We start from the raw sequence: 27,420 nt of genomic DNA, 5'->3' as shown, positions 1-27,420 counted from the left end.
CAGTATAAAACCTTTGTTAACATGATTGGACAGTATAGAGGCAGAGCTCGGAGAAAGGAGGCACTAAACATCAGCATATTTGGCAGATCAGTTGCAGAATTTTTTTTTCTTCCTGACGTGATTACACATTACATATTCTATAAGACACTGGCATTAAGGGGGGAAATCAGTCAGTCAGTCAGTCAGTCAGGTTATGATTATTGTTTTTAACAATAACACTGAGTCACGGCTGTGGAGCAGTGCTGTTGCATAGCTTGGACTATGTAAGGTGACACCGGTGTCCTCTCACAGGTATTTACAACAAAAGAAAAGTCTTTTCTCTTCAATTTTCGACCAGAAAAAAGACATTTGTGACGGTAACGTCAGAGTCACAGAACATACAGAAGGTGTACAAAAACCAGTAACACAGAAAACGTTAGAAGGCAAAGTCTAGTTCATCATGGCTGCTTTGGGAGCAATAATCAAACAAGGCCTCTCGGATTAAAACTGGTTCCCAGATCAGAAAAAACATGACCGCCACCATCAGGTCCCGGGGCGTGATGGCACTTGGTGACAAATCCATGTGGGTGTTGGAAGGCAGATGGTGAGCATGTGACTGCACTGACTCTGATACAAAACACTAAGTGTCACCCATCAAGCCTGGACAACAGTCCAGTGGGACAGAGAACACATACAGGTGCCGGTCAGATCATCCAACAGCATCTGGAACCCCCTTTACATAGTAATTAGTCAGGTGTGTGGAGGTGTAACAGTAATCATGGCCTCTTATTTCATTCTCACCCCCCCCCATTTCTATAATTCATGGCGTTGAGACGGCAAAGACACGCGAGAGAAGGAAGCATGGTGCAGCCTATAGGAGGGCCACGGAGACGGGATTTTCACCCGGCCGCTCGGTGGGGAACTTCACAACACTTCTGCTTGTGGCCAAACGACACGTTGTACAAGCTTGTTTGTTTAAAGCATACTGACGGATCCCTTTAAGGGATGAAAAAGTGGCAGTGGACAGTCAATCACAGAGAATTAGGGCTACATGAAAATAAAAAAAGAAGTCTCTAGGGGTCTGAGGTTCGGAAAATCTACACTCAATTGAACACTTAACTAGCTTTCAGAATCAGAATCCGGTTTATTGCCATGTAGGACGCAAATCTCCCGGTTCTTCATCAGCGATCGGAGCTGGCTCAGGTGTCCCTTTGGCCCCATGACAGCAGGTGGTCTCTGTCAAAGGATGGACTTTAGCGTCAGACCTGAGTTAGCTCCATTCACTGAAGAATGAGCTTAGATTTGGTTACACATACTGTTCCAGAAGTTTAAAATGTACTTCTGTTTTAATCCAATGTTTTGTTTTCCCCCCGGAGTACTGATAAAATGTTTTAATTCTGACTTTAATCTCCAAATTCAAAGACGTTCTCTTCAGATTTTGGATAAATCTCAGAACTGATGTCTTCTTTATCATTTTCTGTCTCTTCGCTGCAGGCTACAACTTGACCGTGAAAGCCTGCGACACTGTGGAGCCCTGTTCTTGAACGACGGTGAAACGTGACATCACAGAGGGCTCCATTAAAGAGCCGAGACGGACGGCGCGGGGACATCTGCTCATGCTCCCCGCTTCCTGTGCGACAATAATGCTGTCTGTGCTAAAATAATTCAAAACCACGTTTGTTGAGAGTTGCCAGGCCATGTCAGGGTACGGCCCTGTTCTGCTATGACTTCATGGTGTCTTGTTTGTTAGTGCAACAACAGGCTTTCTGCTGGCCTGAAGTCATTACATGACACAGCGGTCTGGATCCAGACCAGGCCTCTGCTGGCCGCACAGCTTTAGGCTGTCTGTGGTCTGAGCAGCAGCAGCAGCAGTAGACAGGGACACGTCTGTGTCTCGCTCACTCACACAGCTTCATCCGGACGCAGACAGACTGACAGATGCTGACTGGCACGGCAGTTTGAGGAATTCACTGAGCTCTTGACGGTTGTGTTGCTCAACTTCCTTTTAGAGTTGGGAACCCACACACACACCAAATTTAGCCATGTGACATTGCTGCTTCATGCTAACACACTTGTTGAGAGACAGTAGGCTCCTTGTGAGTCTGGGGGACGGGAAGGACTACACTGATACAGCCCGGGGGACACAAATGATCTCATTGGTCTCATGATGTCCGCTACCCCCTTCGTCACACCCATTAAGGCAATCATTTATTCAAAACTAAATCTAAATGTTGAACAAATATCAGATAGTCTAAAGCTGGGCATACACCGTACGACTTTAGAAATGTTGTTGTTGTGTACTTCCTACTCCTACTGTACGAGTAGATCGTTTGCGATGTAAAGCCAAAGCTTGTGTTCACACTGTACGTATAAAATAGAAAAAAAAACAGCTGGTCGGTCCCTGCGAGCCATTCTGGCTGTTGACAGTTGTCAATAAAGATTTGTTTGTAAGCTCCGAGGCCGGTAGAGTTTGTTTGCTGGCAGAGGTCTGTACAAAGCCCCCAGGAAGAGCGCCGCCGGTCGTCGATCCCAACTTTCGTAGTGGCCAAACGTCGATACTGCAACTTCCGTGTCCGTCACATGATGCCATTGGGCCCAAAAATACTTTTTCCCATAGACTTACAATGGGAAAGAGACGTCTGTAACTCAGCGAAAAAATTTTTTTTTTAGGTGAATCAACTTCCCAGTATAAACACTCTAATAACCCTTATTTAAATCATTAGGTACTAAAAGTTGTAAAACGCACTAATAGCTGAATCCAGAGTTATTTCCCCTCCTCCATTTATGTGAATGAGAACCAGACCGAGGCTGGAGTGCAAGCCGTGACGACGGCGTGACGTTGGGACCCCGTTACCGAGTCATGAGACCGAGCGGACGCTACCGCGCATGTTTCATGTGCCCAAGATCCAGGTACTTTTCCAGGCAGAAGTCAAGCCATTTTGGCTTCATGCAGCCACTGAGCAACTTTCATAGGAATGAACGGGGCCCCGCCTCCAACGCTGTATCCAGTTCTCTTAATACATTCATGGTCACAATGCTAACAAGGCAGAAACACGCTGCCTTGATCATCTGTGCCATCCTCTCTGCTGAAAAAAAAAAAAGAGGCAGCAGCGTAACGTTATGGACTCTCAGGTGGATAGGAAGACATGGACAGTATGGCTTGTCCATTTAGCAGAGAGAACTGGAGGTAAACTAGCTTCGTTTTACTAGCTATATCTATTGTTACCTACGTTGTTATCTTGATAGCTACGCACCGATTACTGTGAAAAGAGGAGAATAAAAGGCGCTGACGTTGGAGAATCGGCTCGTGGCTCTGCTTCGGCTGTGCGAGAGTTAATTGGTCCTCGGTCCTCCCTGTACACCGCACAGCAAATGACGCCCGACGAAGCTGAAATTTAGTCCGACTCTAAAATGAGTCGTACGGCTCAAAATTCGGTTCAGAAACTGGCTAAAATCGTACAGTGTACGCCCAGCTGAAGGAAGCAGTTGCACAGTGAACCAGTGATCTGGTTTTGGGTCTTTAGTTGCAGCACTAGAACAGCTGACTCAGTAGCTGCATGCGTGATTAGCATGTTTTAGCCCATATACTACAAATATAACCATTTTGCAAAACATGCTGTTTGTGTTTTGGAAAAGGTTTTTTTCATCCATTGGCTTCCATTCATTTTCACACAATATGAAAATCCTTTCAACGGATACTTGGAAATAGCATGAATTGTGTAATCCATTAAGGTGACCAAGGTGAGTCTGCATTATAGATTTTTTGTCGAAGTAACACTATAGTTATGAGGCCATGCAGACTTTTCAAGTCAGTTTTGCATGTAATGTAACAATGACAAGTGTGATGGATTACACCACTCAAGCCAATTCATTTTCATAGCATACAGAAATGGATGGAAACCAACGGATGTCAGAAACATGAAGGAAGACGAACACATAAAGTAGAAATGATTTGTAGTCAAGGAGCTCAAACTTGCAACCACACTAGGAATGTTCTTTAAAATACTTCGAGAGTAACGGACACTAAATCAACCGTTTCTGAGTAAGTAAATCATACGTCACTTAATTGGAGCTCCAGGTATTACATACCGTCTCTTTACAGAACTGTTTCTAACTCTCGTTCAGAGTTGTAATTTGAAAAGTGATCGAGAGCATGGGACCGGCAGTTGTTGGGTCAATACTGAAGGGGGACTTGAGCAAAAAAAAACATTTTCACAAGTTTCTGATGTTTCACCAGATAGTTTCTAGTTTTCACTGATGTTCTCTTAGAGGCTGAAACTCAAACTGTTAGACAGCTGTACTCAAAACAACTGAGACAGAAGACCAAAAAGCGAGGCTGAAATGCTTCCAGTGTAGACTAGGGGGTAAGACGGAGGGACGCTGGAGCCAGGATCTGAGTGGGGGTCGGAGTGTCAGTGGTTGTGTGGTAACTGAGGCTTGAACAAGCTAAAACAGGGTGTTATTCAGTCTTCTCAGTGATTAGCTGCCAGTGGCAATTACAACACATCTATAAAGACAAAGACAGGGTACAGAATAATGCTGATGTATGTAGGATGTCTGTGAGTCCAACCGAAACACGACGCCCTCTTTGTTAAGACTGAAAACAATAAAACCTTTTCTGTAAATCTGGTTTAAAGTCGGGGAACAGCTCAATAAAAAGGCCGACTTCCATTACTTTAGAAACTTGAGTTATACATTTTTTATCCTCTCGATGATTACTCAAAGTGTTAGCATGAACCAGTGGAGCCAGTTATCTGCTGGGGGTGGGGGGAGGGGGGGGGCACATGGAGGACTTTAGTGGTCATGGTCTCAACACATCTGGAGGAAGCTGAGTGATGGGACTTTCACTTTAAAAACACCGTAAGCCAGGCCACCAGACACCTGCTGCTGTTTTAAATAAACACCATCCCAAAAAAAGGTCAAATAAAATAAAATAACACTCATGGTCACACATACAGGTCTGTGTGGGAGGCTACATCGGCTGTATACTGCTCCTTTAGACACGAGGAAAGGAGTTAAGAGGAAAATGTGAACTGTACATAACCAGCACACACCAGTGAGACCAGCCAGCAGGTTCATTAGTGACATACAGGCTGGCTTTATCCCTTTAGTTTTAACTTAGGACGCGTGGCATGGAGAGAGAGAGACAGACAGCTGTAACAGGTACCTTTTAGAAAATAAAAAAATTATCCGAGACAACAGGAGAAAAGACTGAGCCACCTCACCACTTGTAGTATAATCCTACTGGGAGGAAGAAGTCATCTACAGGTTTGGATGTGAGATCCCACAGGGCTTCAGGAGAAATTGGGCCATTTTCAACCTGGACCACGACATACATAGTCTTTTACTAGGGCTACTTCAATTTTTTTTTTCATTAGGGTGCTTTTACATCAGGGACTTTTCACATCAAACTCTGTGAAACGAGTGTTTTTTCCGACCAAACCAGAGTTGGTGATTGTTGGGAAGACTAATGACGATGGTTTTGGTGAACTTTGTTTTGTTTCTGTCCAGTTTGAATGAAGTGTTTTATGATGCTCCGCCACTAGAACAGCTGATCTCAACATAAACAAATACACGTGGATGATGACGCAAGTGTACTCGGGTACGGAACAACATTACTAATGTGAAAGCTGAGCAGCTGCATGATGGTTACACAGCTGCATGACGGTTAACACTGAAGCACATTTTTCAAACCAAAAGACACAAAGTTTTTCTTGTGCAGTTTTTTGATTACCTTCAAATTCGGCCTGGCACATCTGATGTTTTAAAAAATGTATGGATCAGTATGTATGCAGCTTTGCAATGCAGCCGTGATGCAAACGGACACTGGACATGTCTGCTATTTCCCCGCAGCGCGGACACCGCTTTTACTGTTTGTTTGCACAACTGACACAGCGGGCGTGCTGACGAGCAGCTGCAGTCGGCCGCCAAAATGTAATGGGTACTCTTCGTGTCCTTCTTTCTGTCCCATTACAGGCATTCTGGTGTTGACTTTTGTTCCCACAAACTAAAAGCTGTAGACTCCATAGAGCAACCAAGCACCAACAGTGCTGGCCGCGAGGGGGAGGGGGGCTCCGGGCCGCCAAGATGCTCTGCATTTGGTTCAGAGTTGCACCAGGTGCTTTGATCCTTGAATAGGTCTAGTTTGCATATTGAGATCCAATCATGATGTGGGCAATTGAGATAGCAGCAACGAGGCTTATTAATACCAAACGTAAAATGCAGATGTCATAATCCAGATAACGCATCTAGATACAGATCACGTGTTAATAAAAGGCGAAAATGGGGTTCGTGATTTGGTTGGGTTGTCCAGACCCTGAAAATGTGGTCCTGGTTGAAGATGGCCAAAGTTCTGCTTTTAAAGGCATAAGGTGTCCTCTCTGGTGACACAGACAGAGAAAAGGACACCATGAAATCTGTCATTTGACATAAGGCGTGAGAGTTCTGGTTGGCTTCAAATCACGGAGAAGTGGGGTTCACAATGTGCCCTGAGAAATAAACAAAACAAACAACAAAATACAACGTGTCAAGATTAACCCCTGCACTGGCTACCCTTACAGCATGGTGTTATCAATGTTTACAAGTGGTCTGTATATATCCAGTTAACTGTAACAGAGTCCATCAGCAAATCCACAAAGTGTAAACCCCCTATAAAATATAAGTTAATGAAAAATGCATCGGTACACATACAGTAAATTCATATATTAGGAAAAGAAACAAAATGATTAGAAAACTAGAATTAAGTGGACTTTGGAACAGAAATTCCTATCTGTGTGTGTTAGTTTCACTGCCCTTGGAGGAAATCCCCACACAAGCGCCAGTGGAGAGCAGATGTAACACTAGAGACAAAAGAAAAGGCAACACCTGGCAACAGTCGCTGGTGACGGCTGCTCAGTAACTCCAATTTAAAACGAGCTCCTCCCCCTCTCTCCTTCCATAGCAACAGTTTCAGAGCAGCATAGAAACGAGTGTGTGGATGTGAATTAGAGCAACACATAGTGAGGAAATACCATGAAAGATGTCGGGGAGATGGACTGCAGAGTGTGGACGGGGGTGGGGGGGGTTAGAGGTCATTTACAGTGGTTTAAAGGGTCAGAAGGTGGTTGGGGCTCTGAGCCAAAGGTGGCTGTTATGAGTCATAGTGAACAAGCTCAGTAAGGCAGAGAGCAAGCGTGGGGGGGGGGGAATGGCGGTAGTAGTGGTGGCTTTAATACACAGTCAAAGTTCAAAAGTGAGGAGACGGTCAAAAGTCAAGGAGGGAGGATGAATGGGTAGAGGGACACAGCCCGCTCCCATTACGGGGAAGGAAAAAGGCACCTTGACACCCACTTTCCATCTGCCTCCACCCATCCCTCCTCTTCCTCCTCCTCCTCCTCCTCCTTCTCCTCCTGGTCAGTCCCCCTCACTGCAGCATCAGCTGTTTGAGGTTGTCGTGCAGGATGGTGTCCTTGACGTCGCGGAACACCAGCCGGATGTTCTCAGTGTTGATGGCCGTGGTGAAGTGGTGGTACAGCGGCTTCTGCTGCTGTTCGCGGCGCTTTTTGCGAAAGCATTCTACCAGGAAGCGCTGGACGTCCGCCAGGCTCGTGGGGTCGCCCGAGAACTCGGGGAAGTAGTCTTTGATGGACACCTGCTTCACCTTCTCCTCCAGCAGGTCCGTCTTGTTCAGGAACAGGATGATGGAGACGTTGCTGAACACCCGGTTGTTGACGATGGTCTCGAAGATGTTGAGGGACTCGCTCAGCCGGTTGGTCTGCCGGTCCTCCATCAGCACCTGGAGGTGTTAGAATGCAGATACGTGTGCTGGGTTAAAGGTCGTTGTGACAGTGTGTGTGTCTGGTTTCAGCAGGGTTATTTAATGGCCAACTGACTATGGTTTTAAGACTGACTTGGAAATAGTGAACCAATCCTTTAAGTTCCTGCAGTGACGAGGAAACTTAGGCCCTTTGTTCAGATGGCTCCTCAGTTCCTGGGACAATTTAGTCAAAAACTGTCTTTCTTCACATTTATATAACACACATTTTTTCAAGATTTAGTCATGATGAGTTATGAGTTTTCTGTCAGAAAAAAAGTGATTTCTCAGAAATTAAGTTGAAACATGTATAACTCATGGCCATAACATAGTATTGTTAAATTCAGGGATGATTTTAGGTGGAAATAAATGGTGGGAAACAACTACTTTGGACAGATGCAAAAAAATGTGACATAATGCACAATTTCACATTTTCCACAAAGTGTAACACAGGTGATTATCCCACTGAGCACATTGTTGTTCTCCTCAACATGCTGTTGTTCTGCTCAATTGTCAATTTGGGTAGCTATGTTTGCTCTGCCGAGCAAGCCCAGTTTTACTGCGTTGTCCTGCTGCTTTCATGTTTGGTAATCATCTCTGAAGGATGCTGGACATCCTGAAAGCCTGTCGCCGTCCCCTCCCAGTAACACACACGGGAAGCAAAAAAGTCTCTTTCCCACTCCACCTTAAATCTGCCATTATTTTCACCAGCGGTTTGGTTTATAACAATATCCTGCAGCTGCTGGACTTTCAAATTCTGCAAATTCGTTCACGGTGACCACAGTTACCATCTTCTTTAAAGGAAATGCTAACTTCTATCTTCAGCAGAAACCAAGGATGTTTTATGTAATGCATTAATGCAGAATTATATTCATTTCTAAGCTACTCGGTAAAACTAAAACCACACTTTTCTCTGCTTTGCCCCGCGGCCCATATGACCTATTAACTCTAGTTAAATGACCTGGGAAACCCCCATGCTGGTATGTTGAGGAACACTGAGGTCATGGTTAAGAAAATGATCATTTATAGCAGGGAAAAGAAGATCTGGTACCTGCACCTCTTCTCACTGTAATGTGACATATCTCGTCCAAAAGAGTTGAACTGATGTTGAATATCTCTACATCTGGGATGGCATGCCCTTGAATTACATTTTGGTCTGTTTGAGTGTAGGGTCCTATGATTTCTGCGATGTGGAAACCACGGACCGAATCCCTAGATCAGGGGCTAATTGGCGTTGGCTTGGTGTTGCGGTAAGACGTGAGCCGAGAGGCTCGCCGATGCATCACCTGGCAGGCTTATTGTGTGACCTGTCGAGGAGCTACAGCCAATGAGAGCGCAAGACACGGGTTTAGGGGAGACCTGGGGAAGGGGTCAACTGTTTGTCATGCAAAAACCTGAGGAATTCGACACAAACGGCTAACTTTACAGCACTTTATTTTCCAAAAGGGTGGAATTCTTTTTTTTATTAAAGCAATTTCATTGATAAAAAAAAAAATCGAATTCATTGATATTTGTTAAATTTTGAATATTTTCTTATAAATTGTTGATACTTTATTCATCCAGCGCATGATAAAACACTTTTCCTGATGACAAAATGTGCTTCAATCCTAAAACACAGAATTGAGAAGAATTAAAACGGAAAACACGGAATTTGGGGAAAAAATAAACGTAACCTTGAAAAAAATAAAATAAAACAGATTTTATGGAGCCCTATGAGTGGAATACGTCGCTACGCCAATTCTGCGACATTCAGGAGTCTTACACCCAGTGTTCGTGTGGCTTCTAGCTGACTCACCTGGTCGTATTCAGAGGAGGAGACGAGAAAGAGGATTGAAGTGACCGAGTCGAAGCATTCGAACCAGCGCCGCCTTTCGGAACGTTGACCGCCCACGTCCACCATCTTGAAGGGCACGTTCTTAATCTCAAAGTTGTACTCGTGGATGCCCTTAGTGGGCTTTCTGGCCAGGAGGATGTCCTGTTGGCTGGGGAGGTAGTCCTGCAAGCACATTGAGTATTATTATTTTTGACAGATCATTTTTGACCCACACACACACAGAAGCTCAATCAGCAAAAATAAGAGTTAGGGAAAGAAATGGAGCTCTTTGTGTTCCACATAAAAACAGTGCACACACTTCTCATGCTGCTGCTTTGGGGACATCCCTGTTCAACACTGCATTCCTGAAATACCAGAGCGCATAAACAAATGGTGGGGAGGCAGGACTTGGTAATTCTGCTTGGTGATCACACAGTTTAGCCAATCAAACCCAGGCTAATGAAACAAGTGCATCTTTAACTATTTGGGATCAAATGATGTAACATTATTCCCAATCCTGTTTTGACTGTATGTGTGTGTGTGTGTGTGTGTGCTGGCTACACCAGATCCTAATTCCTAACATTCCTGAGGTGATGACTCATCGCTGAGCATGCTGGTGTGCGTGCGTGCGTGCCCACACACAAACACACCAACAAATAACGGATATGGTTTAAAGGTCTGGGGAAAAAACCTACAAACAAATTACAGATCTCTCATGGCGAGTTCATCAGAATAGTGTTTGGTTTCAATCCAAGAGAAGACCTACTGTGCATGTTAGCACACGGGGCTTTCAGACCTGTAGTTCATTTCCTCACAGCATTTAAGCTTTTACTTCTTTTTTTTTGACCGAAAGCTGGTAGAGGTTGTTGTGGCTGTGTTGCAGCTTTGTGAGGAAGACTGCTCAACATTTTTTGGGGGTAAAACAAGAATCATTCAGCCGTTTTTATTTACAGATAATTCTCCTAAAAAGACGCTCAAACTGATCATCATTTAAAGATGAGGCAGTGAAACACAGGTCTCTTTGTTTCAAAAAGATGGAAATAAAACATTATTGAGTTTAAAGGTTCATTGTTGACAGTGGAAATTGTAGTTTGGTCAGGTAACTCAATCAAGGAACTTACAGGACTGACTATTGGGTTAGTACATTATAATGAAAAAAAACTATTTGACTTTTTGGGGTATAATAACAGTATTAGGGGTGTCACGATCCTCCAAATACACTATTTGATTTTAAGGTCATTATTAGATTTGATTTTCAATTTAAACACACCATTGTTGGACTATGGAGTCTTGATTCGTAGAGGGCAACAGATCATTGGTTTTATGGCCTGACAACTGTTATTTACGCTTTCAAATTCTTCTTTAAAAAGAGAACTGAACTGCCTTTTTATTTAGAAAGTTTTTTAAAAGTTAGACTACAACAGTATGCAATATAAAAAGCTGTATCTTTTCAATACCTGTATCTGTGTGACCCACCTCAGTACATCAACATCATTACAAAAACTAAATATAAATCCTCCTGCAGTGCATTACAAGTGTTGTTGTCATTTACTGTAGCACTTGTTTCTCTCCTCTCTTTTTTTCAAGCCCATCATTCTAGTTATAACTTCTAAATTATCAACAATAAAAGCTCTACATGTAAAACAGCTCATTTTGTTTTTGCTCTTTTACATGGAGATTTTATTGATCTATTTATTGGTATGTATGATGTCACATTGACTTTCCATCAAGGACTGCAATGGAAATAAGTAGACTTTTAGCATCTTTGACATTTTGTAGTTGTGAGTGATTTAATGAGCTCCTCATAATGTCAAATCAACTTTTAGTTTTTTACCAATTTTTAGGCACAGCCCCCCGCCAAGTCAAAGTACTGCCTACAGTTCTAACTGTATATATCCCCATGTAGATGACTAGTGTAAAACTGTTGGACTGTGACATGAGCACATCTTCATCAGTTTCTAAATGGCTCAGTGAAACTAATAGTAGTTGGTTATGTATCATTTCCTGTCTCTTATTCAGCAGACCTTTGGATCAATTATTTTAGCAAAAAATAACTGTGTTCTACTGACAACTCTTTCCTAGCATTACCTACAGTATTTAAGGCAGCCTGTCAGTGGCAGTGAGCCGTGCTAGCAGGCAGCTTACATGGAGGAATAGTGAGTATACACTGGAACAAGCCAGTGCGGAGACATGAACGAGGACAGGAAGACAGCGCTTTCACTTCTCTTTTCAACGAACTAGCCGAGGGCTCTCACGCCCGTCTGCTCCATCAGCTACCCGGCCTGCTGGGGGATCTGTGATTAGTGAAGCCTCTGTGGTGTGGGTGGGACTTACCGACTGTCCGAGCTTTTCCAAATTGTCCAGGAAATACTTGACTGACTCGCCCTGAGAGAGAGAGAGAGAGAGAGAGAGAATTCTGACTTAATGTCACATTTTACATGGAAGTGAGTTACTTCAACGTCACTATTTCATGTGAAAGCACCCCTCATCATCACCACTGAGTGGGAAAACAAACTCACCATGACTGCTATGTGTAGAGCTGTGATATGGTATATACTGTACATGGAGCTGTATACCAGTCTGTCACAATCAGGTGGGAGTGTGTGAGGAATGTTACAATAAACAATAGCTGCCTCATTAGACCTCTGTAGACAGGGGCCACAACTACCAAGTTTCTAATTATTTTCTTGATTAATCTTTAAAAATCGTTTGCCAAATAGTGAAAATTACCCGTGTTACCGTGTTAACTAATTGAGCTGTTCAGACAGGACGCACAGCGGCGAGCTCCATGGCGCTGTGCCCGGAGCGTATATATGCGTGTGTCCAGCTGTGTCACCCTCAGAGCAGGCAAATGAGTATTAAAAACGTTTCAATTCGGAGTCATCTGATGCATCATCCGATCGGCTCTTCTGATCGGCCTCTATAGAGACCTACGTTCAAATTATTTGGAACTGATATCAGCTGATAACATTCGTAGGCCGCTCGATCGGCGCACCCTTATGGCTTGATTAAAATGCGGCAATAAACTTCGGTAAAGTCAACAGGAAATAAAATTAAAGGAAAGACATTTACAACACAAAACATAAAAAGAATTGGATGGATATAGCGCTTTGAAATGTGGTGACAAAGCTCATTGAGTCAATGAAGCGCCGGAGTAAAAGAAAAGCACCTCTGTTATTTCCCGTTTATTAACCGGTTAGTCACCGGGTACCCAACGCTGTTCAGCAGTAACACACATGGCTGAAAGCGAAAGTAACGCTGCTGCTGGCTCCACTTTGGAGGAGTTCTTCCAAAAAAAAAAAACAACATTTTGGTTGTGTGAAAGGAAAACATTAGAGGAAATCAGTAGGTGAAGTGGCAAGAAGAGGCATCACAGAATAATAATACCTGTATTAACAGGATAACATTAGAAAAGACCAACACACAGTGAGCTAACTGCTCTTGATGAATGTTTAGAGGAGCCGAGCTCTAAACAGATGCTTGGCAAGCTAATTTCCCCGCGGGACAGTTAAAGATCATTCTCCTGTGAGCAAGACGCTGTTAAGACTCCAGTCTAAACTTGTGGAGAGCAGTGAGGGAGAGATGGAGGAAGGAAGGGCGTGGGGGGGAGGCGGAGGGACAGAGAGCAGAGAAAGAAGCAGCCCTTCATGAGCTTGTCTGTGTGCGCTCAGCAGCTGCAGCTCTGCTCCATCAACAGTGAGGATGAGCCTTTATCTGTTGCTGTCAATGCTTGTCTGTACACTCAAGCCTCCTCAATTTACTCACAAGTAATCACTGGACATGCAAATAGTGGAGGGTGGGCGATATGACCAAAATCTTCTATCCCGGTATAGGTAATTTCATATCTTGGTAAACAATATATATCACAATATGGCATGTTTTCTAGTAGGCTTGTACGTTAAAATGTAAAAATGTATGCATTAAAAACATGAAATGGCATGCAGTAATCTGATGTCTCCTTTATGTGATTTATTTGATAGTTAATTTTATAGTTACATTTATTTTTGATAATGCACACATGTATTCTTATTTCTATTTTTTATAAATTCTCTATGTTTATGTATATTTTTATTCTAAAATGGAACAACCGTAATTCCCCCGGGGATCAATAAAGTAATTCTGATTTTGACGTCACTCATTAAACAGCATATGTTACTATACACATGTATTATTTAAGTGCTTCAGTGTGAGATAAGGTGACATTGAATCTGCAATTTGTCACAACTGCAAGTCCAAAATAAGCCGTTGAGGAACGACCTTAAAACATTTGGAACAACTAACTTAATCAGACACTTATTATATTGTAATTAATAATTAATAACGCTATCATGATGCGTCCAAATGTAATTTTGTAAAATGTAGTTTTTGGCAAGAAACTTGAATAACTACAGTTGTTTGAAGGAGATGTTTTCACTGCAATATAAAATAGATAATAGAGAGGGAATTATGACCTGTTTAACTTCCTAACACTAGCAGCTTATAATATATAATTAGAACTACTAACGCCAAGATGTTTTTTAATAAAAGCAAATACTAAAATACAATCATTTATTTTCTAATCATTTGAATTGTGTGTTTTTATGCAAATAACCACTATAGATGACAATGAAAAAGTAAAATGATAACATTTAGTTTTTGACAGTTGTAGGAAAGCACAGCATGGAAGTGAAAGCAGCACTCTGTTTATTTAAAATTGAATTGAAATTGCGATAAAAATAGTTTGATAAATAACCGTGATCTCAATATTGATCAAAATAATTGTGATTATTATTTTGGCCATAATCGTGCAGCCCTACCTAAACACATGCTCTTTGGTGGATTATGTGTTTTTGCTGAATTACAGGAGATGCTTGGACAGATTCAGAGAAAATGGTATATCTAATAGTATTGGTACACTTGATCGGTAATTAGAGCCGCGCTGTTATTTCCTTGTTTTTTTACACGTAGTTCTGCTGATAGAGACACCAGCTCAGAGTGAGACTGTCAGCCGGTGAGCGGATCATGACCTGATCTAATCATCTTTTCAACTTCACTTGTTGACTCCATCCTTCTGGTTATCACCACAGTTTATTTTTTGACCGCTTGCTCCCACCAGCAGCAAAGTTATAACTGCCTGCTCTCGCAGGATCCAATCCAAAGCAAAGCGCTGCACACACACACGGCACCGCTGTCGCACATCGACGCAACTCACGGCTCGTATTAAAACACTGTCATTCTTAAGTACCAGCACTAATAAAATGAGGTGTCATACAGTTTTTAATGGTAGGGTATCGTGATACCTTTCTAGTATCGGTAGACAAGTGATGTAAATATTGCCGTAACACAGTTCAGACGCTGGTTTTTCAACATCACGATAGAAACGATACAGAAAAATTAAAACAATAAGACATTTTTATATCTTTTTGACAATTTATACTGTGATTCTCCCAGCCCTAGCAAATAGAGGTGAGAGTAAAACTTTGCAACACAGGGCAAATACTGAGGCTGGGGTTGAAGGGCAACTTTAGACATGGGTCAGAGATACGGCTAAATCAAAACACAACTCCAGAACCAAATTTGATGTGACCCACCACCGCCCTCAACCCTTTGAACGTGTATATAGCATCAAAGCACTGCACCAGAAATGCAATAAAGACATTTGGTCCGGAGTGATACACCAACCAAGTTGCTTGCCATGTGAACACTCTGACTCACCAGTTGAAACTCTCGGCGGCGGTCGTAGGCGTGCTGGATGCCCTGGTCGGCCCACAGAGCCCGGATGGACGGCAGGTAGTGCTGGAAAACTTTGGGCTCCACCATGCCGTGACCATGGGTCATCACCGACCGGGTGTCAAACGCCATCATGGTGTCTCCGTGGCGCTGGTTGGACATGTTGCCCCATGGGATGTGTAGCTTCTCTCGAGCATCCACCAACACTCGAATACCTGAAGCAGGAGGGAAACATGTCAGATGATTTCTTTACAGATTCCATCACAGCCTACCTAGGGTCTGAAATTAAGGGCGCTTTCACATTAGGGACCCGGGCTGGGATCAGAGTCCACTTGTCCCCAAAGTCCAGTTCAATTGATTAGTGTGAACGCTCCGTACCGTACTCAGGCACGGTTCGTCGATCCGTACCCGAGTCCACTTGAAAAGGTGGTCTGGAGTACGGTTCATGTGTACTCGGGTACGGTTCGCATCAGGTGTGAAAGCCAACCGTACCGAAACACGGAAGTGGACCGCTATTTAACGCGAGTAACGTTAGCAGTTAGCGACTAGTTCTGAAAGGGGAGGCTTTTTTTCAACGCTGCCGGTCTCCTTCGAATTCTGTATACATACAAAACTGTTTCATATCTATTTCTGTATCTGCGCACAGCATGCATCAATCTCATCCTCTGAGCTGCACAGCCGTGGATGATACAGCAGGAAGGCCAGGCGATGGGGTTGAGTGATGTTTGTTATTTTATTTAGCTGATTTAATGGTCTGTCTGCGAAGAACGAGAGCCGCTCAGGTGCTCAGCGAGCAGAGACAGAGAGACGGGGTGGGGGGGGAGACAACGTGTAGAATCGGCCTATTTTCACATTAAACTCGGTGAAATAAGAGTTTATTTCGGCCAAACCAGAGTTGGTGATTGTTGGAAAGACTAACAACGACAATATTGGTGAGTTTTATTTTGTTCCAGTTTGAATGAAGTATTTTCCGATGCTCCGCTTCCTACAGCTGATCTCAACTTAAACAAATACACATGGATGATGATGTGTACTCGGGTACGGAACAACTTTACTAATGTGAAAGCTGACCAAAGAGGGGGGGCAATCGTACTCGGGCACAGTACGGATCAATCGTACCTAATGTGAAAACGCCTTAAGTTTTTTCCTCACCTGCCACTGTGGCAGGTCACTCAACATCTCTACTGGCCACTCAATTTTTTTGTCATCCATTTCTGAAATCTATGTAGAGCGCTTTAGAATTATAAATACTGAGTACCTGACATTAGAAATATGGAATATATCATATAATTAATGCCTGCCTATTCTTAACTGAAGAATTGCTTTTTAAAAAGGTGGGGATGACGCAGTATGTGTGGGGGATTTTGAGCCTCAACCACTTCCTTTCCTGATTTATTATGCACCAATTTATGGTGGAAATGTCCTTGTTTATGTAAAGGAAAACAAAAGAGAGCAGGTGACAATTCAAAATATAATGGAATATAATTCTGCAAGGCGCTCAAGCATTCTGTATTACTTTCCAAAATGTATTCTCCTGTAGATCAACTTTTCTCATTTAATGTTATCTCTGTCAACACACGATTTGCTCCTGTCCTCTTTTGTTCGGGGAAGTAGCCTCTTTAATTGTGCACGTGTCACCATATTCACAGTCAGTAGCATACATTAATCATTTATTAACCGCTGAACTTTAATAGTTCATATGTTTCAGCAAGATTTCTGCTCATGTTCAAAACCTTCTGCACATTCAAAACAAATCCCAGATGTGCACGTGTTCTCTGAGAAGTCGAGAATAAAGTTGTAATATTTTGAGGGAAATGTTGTAATATTACCAGAGTAATGTCCCAATTTAATGAGAACAAAGTCATAATCTTTTGAGAAAAAAATCAACCTGCCGTAGGCTATAGTCTGGTGTGCATGACGTTATCGATCAGCTGATACCCTTCAGACTGTCTGACAGACACAGAACTCAGTCTGGGACTCTGGTCTGTGCAGCTGTTGACATTATCATTATCAGTTGTAGAAATCAAAGATAACATCAAATAGCATAAAAGAATTGTAGAACAGAGCGTCAGTAGTTCAATCACATCTTCTAATACTGTGTATATATCACCATGTACGTTTTTAGTTTTCATGTGGTTTTTGTGTGTAAAATCGCTGAAGTTGATATGACTGTGCAGACATCGTGTCTCCGTGTCCTTTTAACAATGACGTCAAACTTCCTCGCTTCAGCAGAAATTTCACATGCGCATCACCCAGTCATTTTCACTTGCACACCAACAACATGAAACAACTGTGGGTTACAATAGGGGAGGCACAATAGGAAGTTGGCTCTATTATGCACCTCAATTCACATCCTCTTCATACAGTGCTGATTTGACATCAGTGAGTGCTGAACTGTTTAAGTGAATACTCCGGTCTTCTTGACCCAAAAACTCTGCTCCATCTCTGCCTCATTAAAGACCTTAAACACTTACTTCACACACACAGACACTGAAAACTGCAGGTCAGGTGAACCTCAAACTCTAAATTGCTTGAAGAAGTTTGATCGGTGATTGACTGGTGACCTCTGGCCGATTATCCACCTGCTTAAACTCTCCCTGCGATTGATTATTATGCATTTTTATGCAGCTGGAGTCGTGATACATTAGGCCACCGTCTATGTTTTTGGATCATCCTATAGACCCTTTTACATCCAAAGTCATGATTACGTCACGGTGATAGCTGGAGGCAAAACAAAGGAAAGACTGAAGGCAAACACGAATTACCTCAGAGTAGCAGGCTAAAGTTACACATCAAAAATGTCATCTTGCTGTGTTGTTGGGTGCCAGAATCAAAGGATGGCTCCAACTCCAAATTTTATCGCACCATTGAGATGACAAACTGTGATTTAGGCCTGCCGTGATTAGTCGGCGTAATGAATGACGTCAACGCTGAAAATGCACTGACATCAACATTTGAAATCAATGCAATTTTTATAATTGTCAGTCATAAACTCAAAGTTGTCTGCCTGCTACCTTAGAAATTTCACTGAATTGTTGAAGTGTTAGAAGGGAAACTTTTGCAGATTTTCAGCTGGCTTTGTGTCACTGCAGCACTCTAGTAGCCTACATGCAGATGGCACACGGCCTCCCTCCATGCTGCAGCGCATGGAGCCCCCCCTTCTCACCTGATCAGAACACACCATCAAATCAGGGTTCATCAGGATTTCCGCCAGTGTATTGCAAGCCTGGCGGCCCACCGGCCCTAAAATGACTCCCTGCTGGGCCTACGCATCTAATAATTATGTATTTTTAAGAGCGTGTGTGACTGACGGTGAGTATGAAGTCAGCAGTAACGTTATAGCTGTGAACGTAGCAGTGCTGTGTGTGTACAGTTATGTCGACGAATAAATGCTACAACTCCGCTCAAGACCGGAGACAACTTCCTGTATCTGTAACACCGGCTCAGACTCTCTTAAGGTGGGCTCTTAAGGTGGACCAGCTTTTCTCCTTAAAGTGACGACTTTTTCCTGAGCTTTTTAATTGACTAGTTACATTTCTTTTAACCGTTTTAACCGACAGCGTTAATCGGTTAAAATGCTTGATGTCGGTTAACGGTTAATTATTAACATCCCTAGTAGTCACTGACACAAAGTTCCGTTTCTCCACTTATCATGGTGGATGACCTCACCACAGAAAAAGGGGTTTCATTTAATGACAGCCTGTACCTTTTTTAACTCTGCAACACAAAACCCAAGTGTGACCAGTATAACAATAATGCGTCACAGCCTGTTGACAAAAGTCCCCCGAACCCCAACTGATTTGGCTAACTATTATCCTGAAATGACACCGACACTGACAGTTTCCTTTTCAGTTTAACCACGTCAAGCCTCAGTCACTTCCCCCTGACTGAAGCTGAGCAAGCCTTTCCAGCCTTCCACTTCCCTGTTTGCACTCATTCAAACGGAGTTTACGTGTAACTGCCCCCCCACAACCCCTGTGACATCATGGAAGTACAATTAGAAGCTCCTCTCTCTGGTACAGTCATTGGCGTACTGTTTTTCACTTCACACTGTGCAGAGCCAATTACCTCTGATAAGCTCTGATTGACCCAATCACGGGATCAGGATGCCTTTCTTTTCATTTGGCAATGACACAACTAATAAAAGTGCAACGATTTTACTGGCAAGATGAGGTTCTACATGAATGCCTCTCGACTGATGACCTGAATCATGAAAATTTAGGGGACAGCCCATCGCCTTCTCTTACTTACATGCGTCCGAAGGAAAAGAAAGCAACAACACTTCAAAGACAGCGTATCTTACCAGTAGCCTGCAGCTCAAAGACAACTAGAGTTGTAAAAATGTAAAAATGTATTCATTAAAAAAATGACATAGTATGCAGTAATCTGATGTCCCCTATACATGAGTTTATGTGATTTCTTTGACGGTTAACTTTAAACCGATATCACTTATTAAACAGCGTTTTATTAAACAGCGTTTAATAAGCCTTTTTTGTAAAACAGCTCAGGCGGAGAGTGGTAAAGAGACAGTGAGAAGCTTCCAAAAAAAAACAAAAACACAAAAAGATAATAAATTCTGAGAGAAGTTGATGAGCGAAAAGCTGTTAAAATCAGAAAGACACCGCAGTAACTGTAGAGAGTGCTGTGTTGTGTACAAGTGGTGTTTGTGTCTCTCTCGCTACCGGGGTGTCTGTGAAGAGACACTCGCCGTCGGACTGCTTTTCCCCTCCGTCCAGTTCACGTTCCAGAGACACGTGGTAAAATCATACATTAATACATAGCTCTTTGGTGGATTATCTGTTTGCCGAATTACCGGAGATGCTTGGACCGATTCAGAAAAGATGGTGAATCTAATGTTATCGGTATATTGGATCGGTAATTAGAGCTGCGTTGTTATTTTCCCTGTTTTTTTAAACGGAGTTCTGCTGATACAGAAACCAGCTCAGAGCGGGACTGTGCAGCTGGTGAACGGTTCATGACCGGCTCTAATCTTCTTTTCAACTTCATTTGTTGACTCCATCATTCTGGTCCCAATCTCAATAACGTCCTCTAAAGCAGAGCGCCACACACACACGCACACGCACACGCACAAGGCTCTTTTTAAAACACTGTTAAAGTGTTTAACAGTACGCTCTTAAAGTACCGGTACTAATAAAATGGGGTACCATTTTTACCGGCAGGGTATTGCGATACCTTTCTAATATTGGTATACCTTGCAACACTAAAGATAACACAGTGTATCTTAGCGGTAGCCTGCATCTGCACTTTGAGACACCATAGCCACTGCTGAAGATGACAGAGAAAAACAACAGAACTGGAATACCCCCCTGCTTCCCTGAAGTCACCGGTGTGGCGTCATTTTGCCTTCCCCTTGAGTTATGCAAACAAGAAACGTGTCGTTGCGAGAAAAACTACAGTTTGTAGGCTGCTGAAGATTTAGAGGCTGCAGCAACCACAGAAAACAGCGCTCAGTGTACCGTTTGGCAGTAAAGCATGTGGGCACCAACAACCGACATCATGGTGCATTCAGGTGTTGCTCGTAAACTCTGAGAAACTCTAGCTGTTGTTGTAAAGTTCCCTCCTGCCATCTAGTGCAGTGGTTTTCAACCTTTTTAAGTGTCAAGGACATGCCACTCCATAGATTATCATGTTTTTTTGGCTGGTAAGTGAAACAAATCTAGCAGCCACTTGCATATTTTACCAGCATTTGGCTGGTGGCTGGTTCTAACTTCCAACCCTGGTTGAGAACCACTCATCCAGTGGATCTTTTTTTTGTTGTTTGACAGTTTGTTCCCAATTGACTGGTGAAATAAATTACTATACATTGCATGTTAAATAAATATTTAAATGGCCATATGGCCTTAGTGTGGAATGTCACACTTGATACCATGCCTCTAAATTTGAAAATGTAAATGACAGTTGTCAGGGCATAAAACCAATGATCTGTTGATCTTAACGAATCAAGATAATTTAAATGGCCTGGTAATGTTCATATTTTTGCCTGGTCACAAGTTACCAGAGTTTTGCCAGTCATCATACAATCCGGGGCTCCAGAGTGCGACTGGAAGGGACATGACTGCTCAAGGCTCGCTGTGCCATCGCCCTGTGTGATCAGTGACTACCATATTTGACTTATTTTCAAGTTTTGTGATCGTGATTTTGTGATCATGTGATTGATGACGCCGTTTCCACGTGAGCATCAAACTCTTGGTGATGATTCAATATGTTCCCACCAGCAGACTTGCAGCTGACTCAATGCACGTCTAGAAATGAATCATGTTAAATATGAATATGCCATGTAAATATAGACATTCATCTACTACAACATCAACGAGATGAGCAACCGTATGATAAGTAATCTGCCACCAACAAGTTCCCGTCAGGAAAAAAAAACCATAAGGCTGAATGATGCCAACCCATGTGCCACCCAGAGCACATGTGTATGCAAGTTTTCAATAACCGAAGTGATAGATGGGTGACGACTTTGATAGCAATGGTCAGGTACTAATGCGTAGCAGCAACTATCTTCACACATACATAGCAAATGTTTTTGGTGTTTAAAGTTAGTGAGAGAGACAGAATAAAAGCGGTTAAAACTATGTTCAGTCTGCTCCCTGTGATCCCCAATACTGTGTTTTAACGCAGCTGAATTCACCATATAGTTGTTCTCATGTACATAGATTTCTGTTGTCAGGCAATAGAACGAGTACAATATTTGATTGTGGCTGATGTTGACCAGCAGTCACTACCAAGCTGTTGAGCTGTAGATAGACATTGTCAGGCAAAATAAACTAAAATATACGTTGATGACAGCAGCTGTGCTGTGAGATCGGCTACATTGAGATTTAAAATGAGTGATCAAGTATTATAGCCACAAATCATCTGTTAGCGCATCTAAATCAGCTGCATACATGTTAGTGAAACAACTCTAAACTATACTCTCAATGTGGCTGCTGAAGAAAAGATGCTCTGCTGAAGAAAAGATGCTCTGCTTCTGTAACGTTTCCAGTGGACACTGAAACTGCAACAGAGCTTAGACTGAGCTGGAGCACAAATGCGATGCAGCATGCAGCCAGATCCTGTGTATATTTGGTGTAAATGGCTGGCGACACAAAGCTAGCAAATGTGTCTATACAGCAGGGCTGAAACGATTCCTCGAGTAATTTCATGACTAAAAGTCATCGGACAAAGAGCTGATAGTGTTGCGTTATATATTCGAAAGACAACTTTTGTGGGGAGGAATAAATTGAAAATAAGTCAGATATGAGATGAATACCACTTGTCAGCTTGCTGTAAAATCAGCTGCTGTGGATCCAATGAGCCCAACTGTATTCATGTGGGATAATGTTAGTCCCCATAGTAGCCATTTCATTGTAGTGAGACCATTTTTCGAAATTTGACCTCACAGTATAAAATGACCTGTCGTGACCTCTAGGATAATCACAGCCTCATGAAACTTTACAACCACAAACTAGAGACCTAAAGCATTCAGAGGATGGATGGCTTTCCTAGCTAGATTGACAATAAGAACCGAAGTGCTCGCCATCCAATCGCAGACATCTCAAAATGTCAAAAGTTTTTGATATCAAATCACAGCATGGCTTTTTCTGTGGTGCTCCTCAAGGTCTTGGTGACTTAATGTGGTATTTTGATCAATTCTCGCATGGTAAAAATGGTTAAATTTAGCACCAAATCTGTGTAACAAATGGTATAAATCCCAAAATTGCTGCAACAACTGATGAGACATAATAGAGCATGGGAATGACCATCATATACTTCTATCATAATGGTCTAAACCCTTATACACTTTCACGATTAATTAATTGATTAATTAATTATTGTATATTTCTGATTTATGACTAGAACAACTTGACACACAGTGTTGCACTGCATCAAATTAATCTTCATGTTCCCAGCTTTCAGATGATGTACACCACTTCTATGTGACATCTATTGTTGACCTGCTATCTCCCTCTAAAGACCCCCTGTACCCACCTAAAAAAGATAAAAACTGGTCTATTGTGGGTCTCAGATGGTTAAAGTCTGTCGTGCTTGTAAATTTATGGCTGGAGCGCACTGAGTGGCAGCGCCTAACGGAAAAACTAACGAGCCAAAACAATGTTGCACAGGCTACACAATCAGATTAGAAATCACCAGATTTGCCCAGCAGAGCAAATTCATATGCAAAAACACCACAGGTGATCTGGGACAACCTACTTTAAGTGGTCTGATTCACCACGTAGGTTTACTTTATATATTCTTTGGTTACTCTGGCCCTGTTCAGACCTGGTATTAACATGCGTCATCAGTGATCGGATCACAAGTGGACAGTTCTAAGTACAGGTGTGAACGCACTCAAGACGCATTGAGATCGGATCTTTCAGACCACCTTCAGAGGTGGTCTGGGCCACATATGACCACATTCTTTTAGCAGTGTGTACACAAATGTGTCCTGGGCCACATTAAGGACCGCCTACTCATCTGATGTCCCGCTGGGATCTGAGGGGGTCTCACTGCGCTCCTCATGTGAATAGACAGGCGAGCGCTCGTCTGCCTCGCAGCATGGAAACGGCCTCTATGCTCTACTGTATTCTGTCGGTACATCTGTATTTTATTCAAATACACCTTATCTATAGGCTACATAATCTACAGACTATCGGACTGGGAATTGTCGGAGATGTGTCTGTGTTTTTGTTCCGCTGCTTTGCGCGGAGCTGACACCCGCCCTGCCCGACCGCCTGCTCACTCTCTCTCCTCCCCGCTCTCTGAAGCTCTGTACTCTGCTGTTGTACCCAAATTCACGATAGTACTACTGACATTCCTGTAATATCACGTCACAACGTCTTCTCTATTAGCCACGTGTTGACGGCATGTTTATTTGCATGTAAGTGAAATCGGATCACAAGTGGCCACTCAAGACGCATTCTAATGCCAGGTGTGAACAGACGTACTTAAAGCATCTTAATACCAGGTCTGAAGAGGGCCTCTGACTCACTTGAAGGCAGCGGCTCAAGTGCCTGTTTGTGGTTTCCCCTCCACAATGACCTGGTTTAACACCAAAAGTCAACTGTCCCATAATGCAACACGTGCGTTGTATGGGTACACCTCAAAGCAATGCAAAACCTCATTATAATGAAGTCTGTTAGCAGACGACACAGCAGACCGCCAAGTGTTGATGCAGACTGGAAAGTTGTAGCAAGGCTACACAGTTTAGTGAAGTGATTCTGTAACTTTTAGAAGACAAGCTGAAGCTACTGACCAACCTGTCCATCTGTACTGAAACATAACAATCACAAAATGTCCCACTTTTCATAAACTCAGGTGGATTTTAACTGTTTAGAGAAACCAGACTCCATTCAAAAACTGTAACATTTAACATTTCAGCAGCAGCACTGTACAGCCAACAACCTGCAAACACAGTTACATATTGAGAGAGATCTCTTGTAAGATGATTTATATGGAGGATACCAGGCTGACTGTTTCATGTATCAATGTGTCAGCTTTCAGAAAAGCTTCAGTCCTGTTGTAGTCCAATTAGAGAGGGCTGCCCATGCTCCTATCTGATGATAGGCAAGTTTACAGTAAACAGCCACATTTTGCAGATGATATCACTGCTATGATCTCGCCATAGAGGACGCAGTGGTGTGTTTCGGTGATGATGAAAGCAGCCATGGGGGGGAACACTAGGACAATGTCAAACCATTGTGTGTGTGATTTAACATTGAGAAAATTAATATGTGGGAAGCTCTGAATAAACACAAACAATGACCCCAACACACCGTCTCCCTCAGTCCCACCGTGTGGACCAACACACATAACATGGGCGTTTCTTGGTCGCTTAAACCAGCTAACCACACTTAGCTCTGCCGAGCACAGAGAAGAGCCCCTCCAGTCGGCTCAGCTGCAGCTAGTAGTGATGTGTCGGTTATGAACGAGCCGGTTCAAAGAGCCGGCTCTTTTAAGTGACCGATAAGAGCCGGCTCCAGTCCGAGAGACGTTTTTTCTTTTCTTTACTTAATTCAAGGCAGAATGATAGAATGATCTTCTCCGCACCATGGGCACTCCATGCACTGACTGCGACTGAATGTTGTTTTAATGACGTCCGTGCGACCAATCAAGTGATTTAAGACAAGGATCAATCCATCAAGTAGGGAGGGGCGCGCTGACGGTCTACAGGTACAAAGCAGGAGGAATAGGAGGAGAGAAAGCGAGAGGAGTGCGGTGCGTTGCGTTGCGTTGCGTTGCAGTGCGATGCGTTGCGGTGCGGTGCACGAATAGCAGACAAGATGAGTGACAGTCAGAAATGAAGCAGCCTGTAAAATTATGGTATTCTGGAAATTCTAAGGTTTAGTATAATTATATTTAATGATTTAAGTGATATATGTGCACAATTACTAATCATAGGTCAAAACAGCGCTAAATTTGGCTGAAATATAAAAGGCAGAAGTGGTAAAACGAAGAGCCGTTTGGGAGCCGAAAGAGCCGGCTCTTCTTTTGGTGAGCTGAGCTCAAATGATCTGGCTCACTAAAAAGAGCCGGAATCCCCATCACTAGCAGTTAGCATGGCTACCAACTTCCCTCTGTTGCTACCCTTTACTTCTCTACAGTAGGAGACCAATACAGAGGTTAACACAAGCCCCACGTCAGCACATGACACACAGTATAGCCTCAGTACAGACTCACCTTTGATAACATTGCTGTATATGGTGGCTCTGAAGTCCTCCTTGGCCTTGTGATCGAAGTCCTGGCCGTGGATGATGCGCATCTGCTTGAGGAAAGTGGACTTGCCGCTCTCGCCCGCCCCGAGCAATAAGATCTTTACTAACCTCTTTACATAGGTCTTATCTCGGTGAATACATTTGTCTATCTCTTTAGATATCCGCAGCTGCTCCGCCTCGCCGCTGGTGAGCAGACAGTTGGGGAAACAGACTGACAACACGGAGCGGGACGGCAGGAAGTCCGCCATCTTTGGAACAACTTCATCGATACAGACAGCGAGGAGGGCTCGAGCTCACCCTAGTCCGCTGCTGCGTTCACGGGTCGTGGGAATATACGAGTCTCAACTTTCACCAGTGGAGTTTAACCATCGAAATCAGGTCGTCGGTAGACCAATCCGCAAATACCGAATTGAAGCTAAACTAAATTTAAGTGTAAAAATGTGGGGACTAAACAAAAGACGTTAATTTTCCAATAAAAGTGAATTCTGGTGTAAAATAGCAAAAGTGGCTTTACTCCACATTTAACCAAAGGGATTAATAAAATACAGGTTGGAATTTTGATATGACGTTTATGCAGAAAACATAAACAAATGGGTTTTTAGCATACCAAAAAGTCTACAGAATATTTAATCAAATAAGCCTCCCTTTGTGTTTGGTTACAAGGCGTAGTTTATGTGCGTCAAAAAAAATTCTATTTTTTCCCAATATGAATGAATGCAGCAAAAGTGAGAGGTACAGTGGCACGCTCACGATACATGACGTGAGCGCGCCCATGCTTCAATGTTTGGGCGAGTCGCACAGATTGCTGCTGGAGCTCCATCTCTCTCTCAGCAGGTTTATTTCCTGACATAGTTGAACTTGGACAGATATTTCAAAACACCTTGTGCTACTAGACTCTACTGCGTGGAGGCAAATAAATAGATGAATGAAAGGTTAGCAGTGATAATATATTAAAAAACAATAACACAATTCTGATATAGCCTAATAGGCTATCTCTTGAATTAATGACCAGATCAACCTGTAAGGCTCAATGCTAGAATAAGCTGGTCCTACGTTTGCTTTGTGGTTTCGGTATTGGATGAAAATCAATTAAAAAACCCACACAAACCACTTAAGATACAGTAACTTTAGGGCCTCCTGCAGTTCTCGGGTCCCTGGGCAGTTAATCCATCCTTGTTTATGGCAAATTAGAATTCTGATCATGATTTAGAAAGCCACAATTAACCTATTATGACTTACTATGTCATCATTGTGAGTTAGAAAGACAGAACTTGCAGTTGTAATTATTATTTAGTAAACCAGATTCTGCAACATAGAATCTTATAATTAGTTTCGTGACACAGTAACTTTCCCTCTTAAATTTAGCAAATGTGGCCTACAACAGTACAAATGTTTTCATAATTTAAAGT

At 42.8% G+C, this 27,420-nt stretch overlaps 1 protein-coding gene and 1 long non-coding RNA gene across 2 annotated transcripts; one reads left to right on the top strand and one right to left on the bottom strand.

Annotated features, from left to right (window-relative positions):
* gna13b (guanine nucleotide binding protein (G protein), alpha 13b) lies at window positions 1–26,312 on the bottom strand. The gene is made up of 5 exons (XM_074655071.1): window positions 25,977–26,312; window positions 15,279–15,508; window positions 11,919–11,969; window positions 9,567–9,767; window positions 1–7,753 (listed from the first exon to the last, which is right to left on the bottom strand). The coding sequence occupies exons 1-5, from the start codon at window positions 26,257–26,259 to the stop codon at window positions 7,382–7,384; spliced, it is 1,137 nt and encodes a 378-aa protein (XP_074511172.1). The 5' UTR covers window positions 26,260–26,312; the 3' UTR covers window positions 1–7,381.
* On the top strand, window positions 13,608–18,510 carry LOC141780022 (uncharacterized). The gene is made up of 2 exons (XR_012596514.1): window positions 13,608–15,973; window positions 16,461–18,510. It is a non-coding gene; the product is annotated as an uncharacterized LOC141780022 (long non-coding RNA).
* Window positions 26,313–27,420: the final 1,108 nt, after the last annotated feature.

This window comes from Sebastes fasciatus, chromosome 13 (assembly GCF_043250625.1).
Source record: "Sebastes fasciatus isolate fSebFas1 chromosome 13, fSebFas1.pri, whole genome shotgun sequence".
Taxonomy (NCBI): domain Eukaryota; kingdom Metazoa; phylum Chordata; class Actinopteri; order Perciformes; family Sebastidae; genus Sebastes; species Sebastes fasciatus.
Note: the sequence above shows the minus strand (reverse complement) of the source record. Positions and strands in the feature narration are given on the sequence as shown.